General features: G+C 37.3%; 1 protein-coding gene across 1 annotated transcript in view; it reads left to right on the top strand.

Annotated features, from left to right (window-relative positions):
- The window catches only part of LOC104404744 (thrombospondin type-1 domain-containing protein 7B-like), a gene marked incomplete at its 3' end in the record, with an annotated part of 115,295 nt that overhangs the window by 70,116 nt on the left and 32,683 nt on the right, over nt 1-12,496 (top strand). Inside the window, exons 8-10 of the mRNA XM_010013263.1 lie at nt 2,119-2,310; nt 5,664-5,898; nt 8,039-8,154. Of these exons, the coding sequence (XP_010011565.1) occupies nt 2,119-2,310; nt 5,664-5,898; nt 8,039-8,154 (543 nt within the window). The remainder of the gene's footprint in view (nt 1-2,118; nt 2,311-5,663; nt 5,899-8,038; nt 8,155-12,496) is intronic.

The raw sequence follows: 12,496 nt of genomic DNA, 5'->3' as shown, positions 1-12,496 counted from the left end.
AGACTCAAGTGTTTTAAACCATCCTCTGAGTGAAGCAGCTTAGACTTTGTGAAATCAGGTTAAATCAGTGGAAAGGCTCTCCTGGCTTCCAGCAAGTAGGTTTTTCTCCGATGTTTGCATCTCTATCAATCTGATTGGTAGAAAAATTGGGCTAAATCCAGAATTTGGTGAATTTAATGGGGCTCGCTTGCCCTAAAGTCTGTATATAATGAAGATAACCTCCTGCATGGATGGTAGGGCAGGGAGCACACTTGCAGGACCAGTGTTACTGCCATCACTTGTCATTCAGAAGACTGTTCACATGCTTCCTTGTAAGTGTCAGTGATGGGAGAGGAGGACAGATGTTTTACACTACTTCACCAAAGCATATAATCTCTTGATGCTACTCTACCATTGACTCCTAAAATCGTGCTTGCCCAGGGTGCCCTTGCGTTATCTGCTGCTGTACAGACAAGCTGTCAAAATGTTAGCAGGGATTTTGATGCTTAAATGACTACAGAAGACATCTGAGTAAGGCTTACAGGTTTATTTGGTGTTTTTACACTGTTTTTATCTAGAGGTGGTTCTCAGCCTTATGTGAGCATCCAAAACAGCAGTGGTGATAATGGGCTGGTCAAAACAGATGATGGATTAAGCTTGTTTTGCAGGGGTGCCAACAGTGCAGTACTGAAGGATGAGGGTGGGTGGTGGTCTCCATTTGCATATTAAGTAGAAGTAAAATTGTAATTCAAAGACTGGGCATATCAAGCCCTTCCTTATGAGCATAGCATATGCAAGGGAAAGGGATTTTAAGAATCAAGTATTTTAAAGCATATCTTGCAGTCTGCTTGCTTGCTAGATTCTCCGTTACTTCTCATAATATGCTTGAAAAGTTTTATTTGTGCCTCGAGGGTGATGAGCCTGTCTTCATTTAGGAATGCAACTGCGGATAATACCACTGTGCTTTTGACAGCTTTATGCACTCTTGCTAGCAGCTTGCCTCTCTTATTTACTCACTTGTGTATGTGTTGCCTTGCAAAAGCAGTACAGTTTTCTACGCTCCTACTTATAAATGCACCCCGGGCCACCTTGTTCTGGAGCCTGTTCCTGTAGTGTGAGGTGAAAGAGCCAGTTGTTGCTATTATAAATTTTCTTTTTTTTTTTTTCCTATATATAATTGAGCCTGGATAGTCATTATGTTTTTTCTTAAGTTCATAATTACAGAAACCTCAAAGGAGAGCTTTGTAACTATTATAAGGACAAAAGAGAAGGTAACATTCAGTGTGAGCTTGTTGCTTGTAAGCAGGTAGATTTGAGCTTCCAGAAATTTCGGCAATGTAGCCGATAATTCATAATGGTCCAGAAACACTAAAAAATAGAACAGCATAATAAAGTCAGTCATGTCTGTTCATTGCTTAAATTATGAGATATTAGGTGTTATTCAGTTTTAAAGAATTATGTTTTATGAAATTTTGTGCATTATGATGTCCTTGTAAATTCTGTGTAATTACTAAAATTACTGGACATTTCATTTGTTATTTTAAAAATAAATGTATATTTTTATTTTGCTTTTTAAAACTAATAGTTCTGCATGTTGGACTCCACGTGGATCCCTCATGTGCTTTGTTTTGCTGCTCATTCTGCCAGTGGTTCTTTTGGTTGGTAGGTTTTTCCTCACCAGTCCCCACCGTCCTACGTTCTTGTTGAAAGGGGTTTTGGAAAGATCCTTCTCATCAGGAGGTATGCTTTGGTTCAGATCCCTTGGTTTATCTCTAGCAGAAAGTATTTCTTCCTTAGACGGGGGTGGTCTAACAGGTCCGTAATTTTGGATCCTGGTTTTTGGGTGAGAAGCAGAGTCAGAAATAATGATTCTGGTGAGGTTGCAGGAGAAAGACCTGCTTTATAAAGTGAACTGCAGCCAAGAAGTCACACATGAAACACATTTTTTCATTTTTGCTCTTGTGAAGAAATATTTTAGTTGTTCAAGTATTACACTTTCAAGCCTAAAGCCTAACCATGTGCTCTTTTGTAGTATATTCCTCCAAAGGCGGATGTTTGACATAGTCTGCTTGATACAGACTGCGGATATCGAACCAAGCTGAGCCTTCCTCCATATCTTTCTTGTTTTGCTTGCTCCAGGTGAAGAAGTACCACATCACTTCTGCTCAGAGCTTCCCTATCCTGAAGTTGTGGCTTGTGAAATCCCTTGTGCAATGGACTGTGTAATCAGTGAGTGGTCTGCATGGTCCTCGTGTTCCCACTCATGCTCCAGTAAAAACGCTGAGGGCAGTCAAAGCAGGAGTAGGTCCATCTTGGCCCTTCCAGCTGAGGGTAAGTGGTAAAAATTTTGGCTTAATCATTGTTAGCTTGTTAATGAGCTGACTTGCATTTCTCAGCCAAACTGTGTTTAGATCAGAGGTAATCCCAGTACTGTAGCAATGAGGAATAATACTTAATACTTTCTGTACTTCATGCCTAGTGACTAAAAAATCTTTATGGACTTGAGTTAATGCATGTGTCAGAGAAATTCTGTCACAATTCAAAATAATTTACTTCAGCTATGAATTATTATCTGTTGAGGGCCAGTCTGGGTGTGAATTAACTTCAGGAGAGCTGCATCCTATACTAATGAAATTGTTGCATGACACAAATTTGCACTCATCATGCGAGTGTCTTTATGTAGGAACATATTAGTATCAATTTAGAAAATAAGTGAGCTGTGGAAAATTAAGAAATAGAAAAGGACCTGTTTATTAATGCAGACCTAAAATGTATTGACCTTGTTGTTTTTATATTGTAGTAAGTAAATAGCTCTTCATGAATATATATAATTTCCTCTGGATCTTCATGGACATATCATGTATCTGGATTTTTACAAATCAGCATCGGTGATACAATTATTTACACGAACTATTTCTTATTAGAAGTGTAGCCTTCTACAGTTACACATATGGTAATTCATTGATGTGTTGGTTTATCAGACAGGATTTGAAGAGTTTCCTGTCAAGTGCATAAAAATTCATAAAATATGAACAGGTCTGTCAGACTAAAGCCTTGTTGACACAACAGAAATTTCTGCTATTATCAGAACTGTGTGTAGCTAATGCAGCAGGAAAACACTTGTAGATGCAAATGTAGTCTAGGACAAGCTTTGTTAAGTGCTACTTTGTAAATGATCATTAAAGCCACCTACTGTTTCTGGTCAATGTAAGTCCTTGATCTTGCAAACCCTTACTCATATGAAAAGTCTATATTCACATAAACATCCTTATAAGCGCTTGCAAAGAAAATTGGGACCCTTCAGGATGGAAACTGCTACGTAATTGTCAATGGAATGATAATAACTACTACTAAAAAAGCCTATGAGCTTGAGAATAATTAAAATGAAAAATACAGTAGGCTTCATGTTTTCCATAGAAGTAACAAAATGCATCTAAGAGATGAACATGGAATATGAAAGTGAAGTGTTGAAGAAGTGAATTCTGGAAGTACATAAACTCAGTCATCTCCACCTGAAACACTCTGAACTAAAAATTACATGCTTCGAACTGAATAATTTAAAGTTTCTCAGGAAGGAATAATTAACTATTAAAATCAAATGCCCCAACTTTTTTCATAAATCTTTATCAATGAGTATAGTAGTTTGCTATGCAGAGTCACACATCTGTATACAGATAAATAGTGGTTGATTTTACAGAGCTCTGTTACCTTTGCAAGTGCCATTTCATTTGTCCTCTATGAACTGAGGCCATGGCTCTGCTGTCTGACAACTTCTGGATGCCATCTCACAGGCAGTGCAAACCCTCAGCTTGTTTTCTCCAAGCTGCTCACCAGCTCCCGGAATATGATAACTAGGAGACTATTGATGAAACTAGAGGGATTTGGTTTAAAACAGGTTTTAAAAGATGTTTCTTTATGAGGTAAACTTCTGCAACTGTGGAGGTAGGCAGTCTCAGCAGGTTTAGAATGGATTAGGAAACTGATGAACATCAGGTCCATAAAGTCTGTAAATGGCTAATAGAATGGTTAGGCAGTAGCATGCTGTCCTGTTGCCTCATGCGAATGTTATCAGTTAACTACAGAAAGTGGCTAGGCTCTTGTGCTTTATAGAAATAGCATCTCCTGCTTGCAGTTTTGCAGGCAGAATGCTAGGTTGGATAGATCATATGGCATTTCTTATTATCTTGAGGTAAAACGGCCTCATTATTACTCTCCATTGCTTAACAGAGCTTCCTTACCATTGGTATTCTTGAAAAAGCCACCTGAATTTTTCCCTGGGAAGCTCAAAATTTGAGTTAGATTTTTTTTTTTATTTTTATTTTTCTTCAAATGGACCAGGCATTTTGCCATTTGCTTGCTACTTCTTTGGTTTTTTTATTTTTTAATGTTTTTTACATGTGCTTGAGCACACGAACAATAACTTGTCTGCATTTTTCCTGCTAAGTCAAAATCTTCAGGAAGTAAGTTACCTGCAACATTTTCTACTCTGTCATCATACTGAACATTTCTGAGACTGAACATTATGTGGAACAGTCCATTTTCATGGGAAAAATTATGTGACATGATTATCCAAATCATTGCGCTAAGAAATTTCTCTCTCTCTCTCTTTCCTTGGTGCTATTTATTGTGGCCATTTAGGGTCATACCTTATTTGAGAAGTCTCAGTCCTGCAAGGCAATAACCATCCCTTCAAGAAGCAATATACCTTCATCACTCGTTGATTTTAGTAGGCCATGAAAGTGCTCTGAATCTTGTGGTATCTGGCCCAAACACGGCCAGATACACGGTTCTTTCAAAACCTGCAGCACTTTGGCTGTGTCACAAGTTGGCAGATTCTCCCTCCAGTAAGGAAATGGCTTCGATTTTAGTAATTTTTACTTCTTTCTTCCTAAAATTACAATGCTTACTGTTAAATTTCACTGCATTGCTCCTTAACTTCTGAGCTAAGAACACTGTCTGCTTTTATGGGATAAATTCAAACTGCTGGCTACAGTGTTAAAACTTCTGGGGAAGCTGTTCATACTCCTGTACTTTGTGGATTTATCACCAGCTGTCGACAAAGTGCACTAGCTTAGCAAAATCTTTGGATGCGAATTTGAATAATGCTGCTTCAGAAAAGTAAAGACTTCATACGCAAAACCTCTTTCAAGTTTTCCCTCCCTTGTTTTCTGATGTGGGTATCATTTGATGCATTCCTCCATCAGTATGGTTCAGCACCCTCTACAGCTTGTCTCTTTAAGGCAATGTGAGAACAGAGTCCACATATTAGAAAGAGATGCTCCTCCTTGGGAAATTAGCAAGAAGAATGAACATAAAAATAAAGCTTAACTTGTCTTTAAACCTAATTGCATGTTTGCTGAGTGATACTCGCATTTAAATGGAATTAACTTGGTTCTGTGTAGGAGTATCAATAAGGTTACTCAGAAATATACTTTGCCTATTTCTGTTTCCATTACGTGCTGGAATACAATTTTATGCAAGGCTAGTTTAATGGGGAAACAATATTTTAGAAGGTTCTTATTGCAGCCATAAAGGTCAGCAGCTTTATTTAAACTTTATTTATTTATTTATTTTTAATTGGGGAGGGGGGAAGATATTAAGCAAACCTAATATTATTTTTTTTTTTGTATGTCTTCCTTTTGCCACTTGCCATAAGATAAAATAGGGTGTTCTCTTTACTCCAGGTGGAAAAGCCTGTCCTCCTGACCGAGCCCTGCAGGAGCACCGTGCCTGTAATGATCACCCGTGTGTGCATTTCTTCTGGGAAACTTCTCCCTGGAGTTCTTGCTCTGAAGACGTTCTGGTAACTGCACTCAATGCATCTATTAATTGGAGCAAAGAAGCCACTTGTGGAGTGGGCATACAGACAAGGAAAGTCTTCTGCATGAAGAGCAGTTCTGGCCAGGTCACACCCAGAAGGTATTTAAAAAGGGTTAATAGTGATTATTTGTAGTTGTTTTTAGTTTATTTGTAGTACAATACATGACATATGAAGGCATTTTCAGCAGGTCTATGGAATCCTTGCATAGCCTTGAAAATCCATGCAGCCTTGAAACTAATTTCATTTCAGGACTAATTCTCCAGCAACTACTCCATTACTACTATGAAAGGGATACAAATACCTAACAAAAATAACTAGCTAGCCCATTTTTCTTTTTTTATGTAAATCCAAGCAAAATGCATGCTGTAAGTGGTGTAGATTTGTTACTGTAGCTTCTTTGTTATTCTAATTCACATTTTTCTGCAAATATTTTTCCTGAAGGACAGGTGTGAGTAAAATGTTAAGTACATCTGAATATAATGTTTCTCAACACATTATTAACAATGCTCTAATAAAATAGAAAAAGTAAACAGAGTTTGCATTAAATTTACACCACAGTAAGGCAGAAACATGTGATCTGTATCATTCAGTTGATTTATATAGCTTCTATAACATGATACCAACACAACAAACTTATGTATTCTACAGTACAAATATTCTGAATTTTGCTTTGCTTTACTAAATGAGGGAAAAAAAAGTAGCACAGATGTTTTCCCTAATATGAAAAAATCAAGGCATTGCTAATTATTTTTTGCACTGTTAATGAGTCTAGAGACTTAAAACTGAGTTTCATTTCTTATTGTAGCTCTCAAAACAATCCTGTTTGTATAAGCAGACTGTGTTGATTTCCGTAAAGTTAATTAAAGTTCTTGAGGTTAATGAGATTAATTAAATAAAAGGAAAGAAATCTAGTATTCATTTATACCTAGAATCCATTGATATGTTGTAACTTTACCTAATTAAACATATTGTTTATAAAACTATATGATGTCTCAAATAGTTGTTTGCCCCCTCCACTTCTGAGATTGTGTAAGGGGAAATGAAACTGAATGGGGTAAGTAAATACTTTAGTGAAGTACATGAAGGGAAAACAGAGTTTCAGTGCTGGAGAAATCCTGCCAAAAGGAGAGATTTGTGTACTGGGGACTTCAGAAAGGGTATCTCCTTGGCTTTGGTGTGGTAGCTTCAATGCTGTGGTGTTTGCTGTATAATGGAAGTAGCTGGATCAAGAAAGACTGCTGAGTCCTTATAAGAGCTTCTTCCTGAAATTATTTTTGTAGAAAAATATTTCAACTTAGATTACAGAAATATGCCCTCTAGGATAATCATATTTAATGAGAAGACGTATCTCTTTGTATTTATTTTCTTTTAAATTATACCCTTAAGTTTCTTATTACTATCCCAGTAACAAAATCATGACGTTAAGATTTATTTTCTCTCCTAGGATGGTGTAGTGGCCTGTTCCTCTTTCAAACGGGATCGTTTTAGGTTGCATGCATCACTAAGTAATTTTGAGTGGTCTTTCTTCTAGAAATTAATAAAAAATTAAAAAAGAGTAATTCCCTTTCTGATCCCCCTGTTGATGTGCAAGATCTGCCTGATCCCAGATAGGCCTCCACCCTTTGAGTTTTTATTTGTTATGTCTGAAACCTTTTTTAGAATATGCATGACGTATTTTTAATTTAGGAGTTCAAAATGAATGAAAACCAAATCACAGTGCTCTTATACTGTGTTGTACAACTTTTTAAATAACAACTGAGGCCTCAATCAAAGATCCCTTTAAGCTATTTTTGTGTTTCCTAGAGGCTGAAAGTAGAGGAATATTGCATCAGTCCTTCTACACAGTTGGAAATGGTTTGAAGGCTGATGCATTTTATGTTAAAACAGGACTGCTTTATAAACATAACTACTTGCTTTTTTTGGTAGTGAATGTATCTGTTTTGCTGCAGTAAGCTTTGTATTTTAGGCATCATAGATAGAGTAGCATAGATGTAGCCTGTAGTCATCCAGTCAAGCTCCACATTTTATTTGTTTATTTTTTAAAATCTTTGAAGTATGCTAAATTCAGTTGAGTTACATGAGTGCAAAGGAGAATTAAAATGAGGCTCGCTGTGACTGACCAGGAACATTATCTTTGGGATGGCGGTACCCTCACAGTCCTGTGAGAGACTTAGGAGGAAAACATTTCCCTGTAGTTTTAATTTTTTCTACATGTTATCTTTTGGTTTGGATCAATAGATGTCCAGAGTCCATCAGACCTGAAACTGTGCGGCCGTGTCTCCTCCTCTGCAAGAAAAACTGTGTTGTTACACCTTTCAGTGAGTGGACTCGCTGCCCAACAGCATGTCAGCCTGGTAAGCCTTTAAAAAGTCAAAATTTGGGGAAAAAATGGAGAATTGGCCTAGAAATGTATGGTAGATATAGTTCATGTCAGTCTAATAATGTTTAGGGCTTTAATCTGAAGAGTTTTGGACTGGGGTTTTGTTGACACTGATGTTGAGGGGGTGGGATCCTTGCAGCAGATTTGGAGTTCTCTTCACCTGGAATAAATTCCTTCTGGGTTTCTGCCTTCAAAGTCCAAGTTCCCATGGCTATACATGGAATTCCTGTATTATATGAAATTTATTTCTCTGGACCAACCTAGATGTACGTACAGGGTTGTGCAAATAACTCCTGTGCTTTGTGTTTTTTCAAGGACTGTATATTTCTTTGATCTAGTTAGTTAGTTTTTGGATACTAAGTGTTTAACAAAGTTTCTTTATAATGATCTAATGTTGGTTTTTATGACAAATGTGTGTTTCATTAATTATTCAGATGAAAGCCTTCTCAGTAATCAGAATATTTCATTATTGTTGGTGGCTTCTTTGCCCTTCAAAGATTCTCAGTGGATGCTCTAACATAGTCCTTGTTAGATTTTATGGGAAAATGAGTTGCTTTCTACAACAGTGAATCCTGTTTTAATTAGCAATTTATTTTTAGACTTTAAATGAGCTGCCTATAAAGAAGTAGAATAAATTACCTGGTAAATGACTTTGTTTATTAAATAATAGTCTACAATTAAAATGAGAAGAAATTAATTATTTAACGTCCTTGGTAGCGTTATCACTTTAATATAATTCTAAATTAAAACTTCCTAGATGGGGGAGTTTGCTTTTTGCTAAATCTATTATTGATATGACAGCATTGCAAGATTTACTTTTTTTAGTTGCAGTGCACAATTAGAACCTCAGCATGATAATGAAATTTCAGAACCACTATACATATGTGAGTTGTTAGAGGCTTTGGGTTTTTTTAGCAGAAAAGTTCTGCTTAATGAAAGCAATATACAGATGGTGCATTACCAAGCGTATCAAGCAGGAACAGGTATTGCCTGACAGATTTAAAATTAAATGTATACCGTTACAGGATCAGAACTTATACAAACATGCAATTACTAGATCACTTTTGCACAGAATTTTGCTAGTTAAGCTGTTTGTAGTTTGTCTGAGAAAATGTGTCAAACTTTACTATCTAACAATAAAAAAGCTGACATTTTCCCTACATTTAAATGTCATCAGACAACCGTCTGTCTTTTGGCAAAGAATTATGTCATACCTCAGAAGTGTAGACAGCAGTGAACTTCGGGCAATAACAGATGGACAGACAGCATAATTCACAAAAGAAGTGTAATTGAATCCCAGCACCTGTTGGTGAGGCAGGAACAGGGAGGTAGTTGCAAGTTATAGATTCTCTGCCATTTCAGATACTTATAGGTGACAACTGTCTACTGCAGTCTTCTATAATATATGTGTTTTAATAGGTCTTTGAGGATGAATCAAAACAAGAATTGAATGATCAATATGGAGGTTTCAGAATAGAATAGAATTATAGAATCCCAGTTTGGAAGGGACATCAAGGATCATGAAATGATCTGAATGCGCAGCATGTAGGTTTTCCTCTCTTACCTGCTTTCCTAGCGGTGTAGGTTTCCTGGGGAATGAACTGCTTTCATCATGGGTGATGTGCTCTCTAGTCTGTCAGCATAGATTTAAGATGGGGAGATTAAAAAAAGAAAACACCTGATAATAAATACTATTTTTCATCTTCCTCCTGAAAACAGATGGTACCTATTAGTACCACTCCTTTTCTGGGCATTGGTTGTCCAGGGGGAAGGTTAGAAATTTCTGTTACTTTATTCTCTAAAAAACTTTATGTGAAATGTTAGTAGTAACTGTCCTATTTATTTTCCCATGCTTTAAATCAGATCTGAAATGGGATGGGGTAAAAGTGGATAAAATGTGTGTCATAGCACAATAAGGAATTCCAATGACCTGCATCTTGTTTCAGTTTCTGTAAAGGATCTGGCATTTCCAGTTCTCAAAAACACTCAACCAGAGTCAGTCAAAGTTAGACTTACCCCTTCAAAAGCTCTTATCTGCATAAAAATGCTGGAGACAGCTCTGGTTTTGGTGACTGATATCTTGGAAAATCTGTGTGCTCAGAGTCTTGTGCTGACCAAACTGCCTTTCCATCTGGTCAGAAGCAAAGAGTATGAAGCTGAATGTTTCCTGTATAAGCTTGGCCAGATATAACACACTTTACTGTAGTGAACAAGGATTTTGTCCCTTGCCTGAGAATGGTGATGCACCTTTCTGAGTCTTGGGCAGGGTACTAGGGAACTTGGGGTCAAATTCAGGGGAAGGAAAGATGTCACAGCATGAGAGGAATGAGAAGAGTGGACTGATAGAAGTCATATGTGTTTAAGGAGAGGAGACTGGATGTTGGTGGCACAGGGAGGTGTAAGTGGAAACAGCGGTAAGGCACCCCCAGAATTCTCAAACAGCATTATCTGAGTTCATAGTGAAGAACATAGAAGTTAAAATGATCTTGAGATCCTGAGGCTTGATTTTTATCAGGAGGACAAGCAGTTGTAGCCATGCTTGAAATCAGCTGGAGTTTGGCTTTAAAAGGACAGTCCTACATAATGATAATACTCTGGAAAATCAGGCTGTAGCAATTTTAAATGAGATATAAAAATTATGTTCATTAACATTTGTAAGGAATGCTGTAGAAAAACCAATGAGGAAATTCAATTTTGAAAATGGGGTTTGAGTAATGTGCAATAAATGTTGAGGATAATTTAGTTTCTTGAGGTAGAGAAAATTACTGTGGGAAGCTCATTTAGATTTGGTACTGATTAATAGGAAGGAAATGGCTAAGATTCTAATGGTGGTAGATAATTTGAATGGAAATCATCACAAAGAGATAGAGTTCACGATTCTTAGTAGGAGGGAAGATGGCAGTATCAGCAAGACATGTAAAAAATAAAAAAGACAGACTTTATCAAACGGAGAGAATTGGTAGCTACACCTCTTGGAAACGTGTTCTATGCAGACGGGAGCATAGAAGACCTGGAAGCTACCAAGAAAAGCCATATGAAGGGATGAAGCCCATCTGGACTCTACTTTCTATCCTGAAATTATTATAATAGCAAGCACAGAGGAACAAGGCATGCGTAGTTCTCTGCATGACTTGCATGTTCAGGCTTCAAACCATGAAGAGAACACATCATACACAGCTAGAGAAGCCCTTTTTTATCTTTTCTCATCATCAGAGGTGTTCAGAATCTTTTTTTTCCTTTTTGATTATCAGATTGTTTCACAAAGTTTAGAAACAAGAAATTGAGAATGTAAATTAAGTGATAGGAGGGTATTAGATAACAAGAATTACGTAAGTGGGTTAAAACTAAGGGAAACAGAATGAAATGTCCATTGTTTTCTGAGAAACAAGGCAAACATAGGAAATATGCAATTGCTGCTGTTATTTCCTGTCTGCAGCCAGGAAAGGAATGGACAAAAGAATAACTATTTTCATGAATTAGATGTTTCCATGTCAGTAGAGCTGTATGAATAGAGAAGGAAGTAATGAAGTAATGCCAAAGCATCTATTGACTATCTTCTGGGTAAGAAATTGATAAATTCTAAGGAACTAAAACTCAGTAATCCCAAACCAAACCAAACCAACCAACCAACCCCCTCGCTTCTCCTCCACCCACCCCCCCCAAAAAAACAACCCAACAACCCCAGAGTGATCAGGGAAATTGTAGATTACTCATCCTGACTTCCTAACTTTATTCCACAGAAAAACACAAGAACAAGTTATTACTCAATATATAAACGTTTTGAGAATAAGATTCTAATAAACTGGCTGGTGTGGATTTATTGAGAACAAATTGTGCCCAATAAATTTAATCACTTCCTCCCCCCCCGACAACGTAGTTTCTCTAATTAAGAGAAGTGGTAAATTTTTGACACATTAAACTTTTATCATGAAGCTGAGGAACAGTGACTTCAATTAAATGACTGTTAAATGGGTATTCAGCTGCTTTAAAAAATTCACTGTGGATATCACTGTGAAAAGATTCTGTCTCCTTTCCTGCTTGCCATTGGATATTGATACACATAGATAAGATCCTGTGGGCCTTCTCTCCAGGCTGGAGAGTCCCAGATTTCCTGTTTTCTTCGTGTTTGTCAGATGCTCCAGTCCCTAAACAGTCTTTGTGGCAGTTCACTGGACTCGCTTCAGTGTGCCCATGTCCTCCTTCTGGGAAGCCCAGAACTGTGACGCGGCACCCACTTAGAATCATAGAATCATAGAATAGTTAGGGTTGGAAAGGACCTTAAGATCATCTAGTTCCAACCTCCCTGCCATGAGCAG

The sequence above is a fragment of the Nestor notabilis genome, unplaced genomic scaffold, assembly GCF_000696875.1.
Source record: "Nestor notabilis isolate BGI_N333 unplaced genomic scaffold, ASM69687v1 scaffold2884, whole genome shotgun sequence".
NCBI lineage: Eukaryota > Metazoa > Chordata > Aves > Psittaciformes > Psittacidae > Nestor > Nestor notabilis.
The sequence above is the reverse complement of the archived record's forward strand: the minus strand, read 5'-3'. Positions and strand labels throughout refer to the sequence as shown.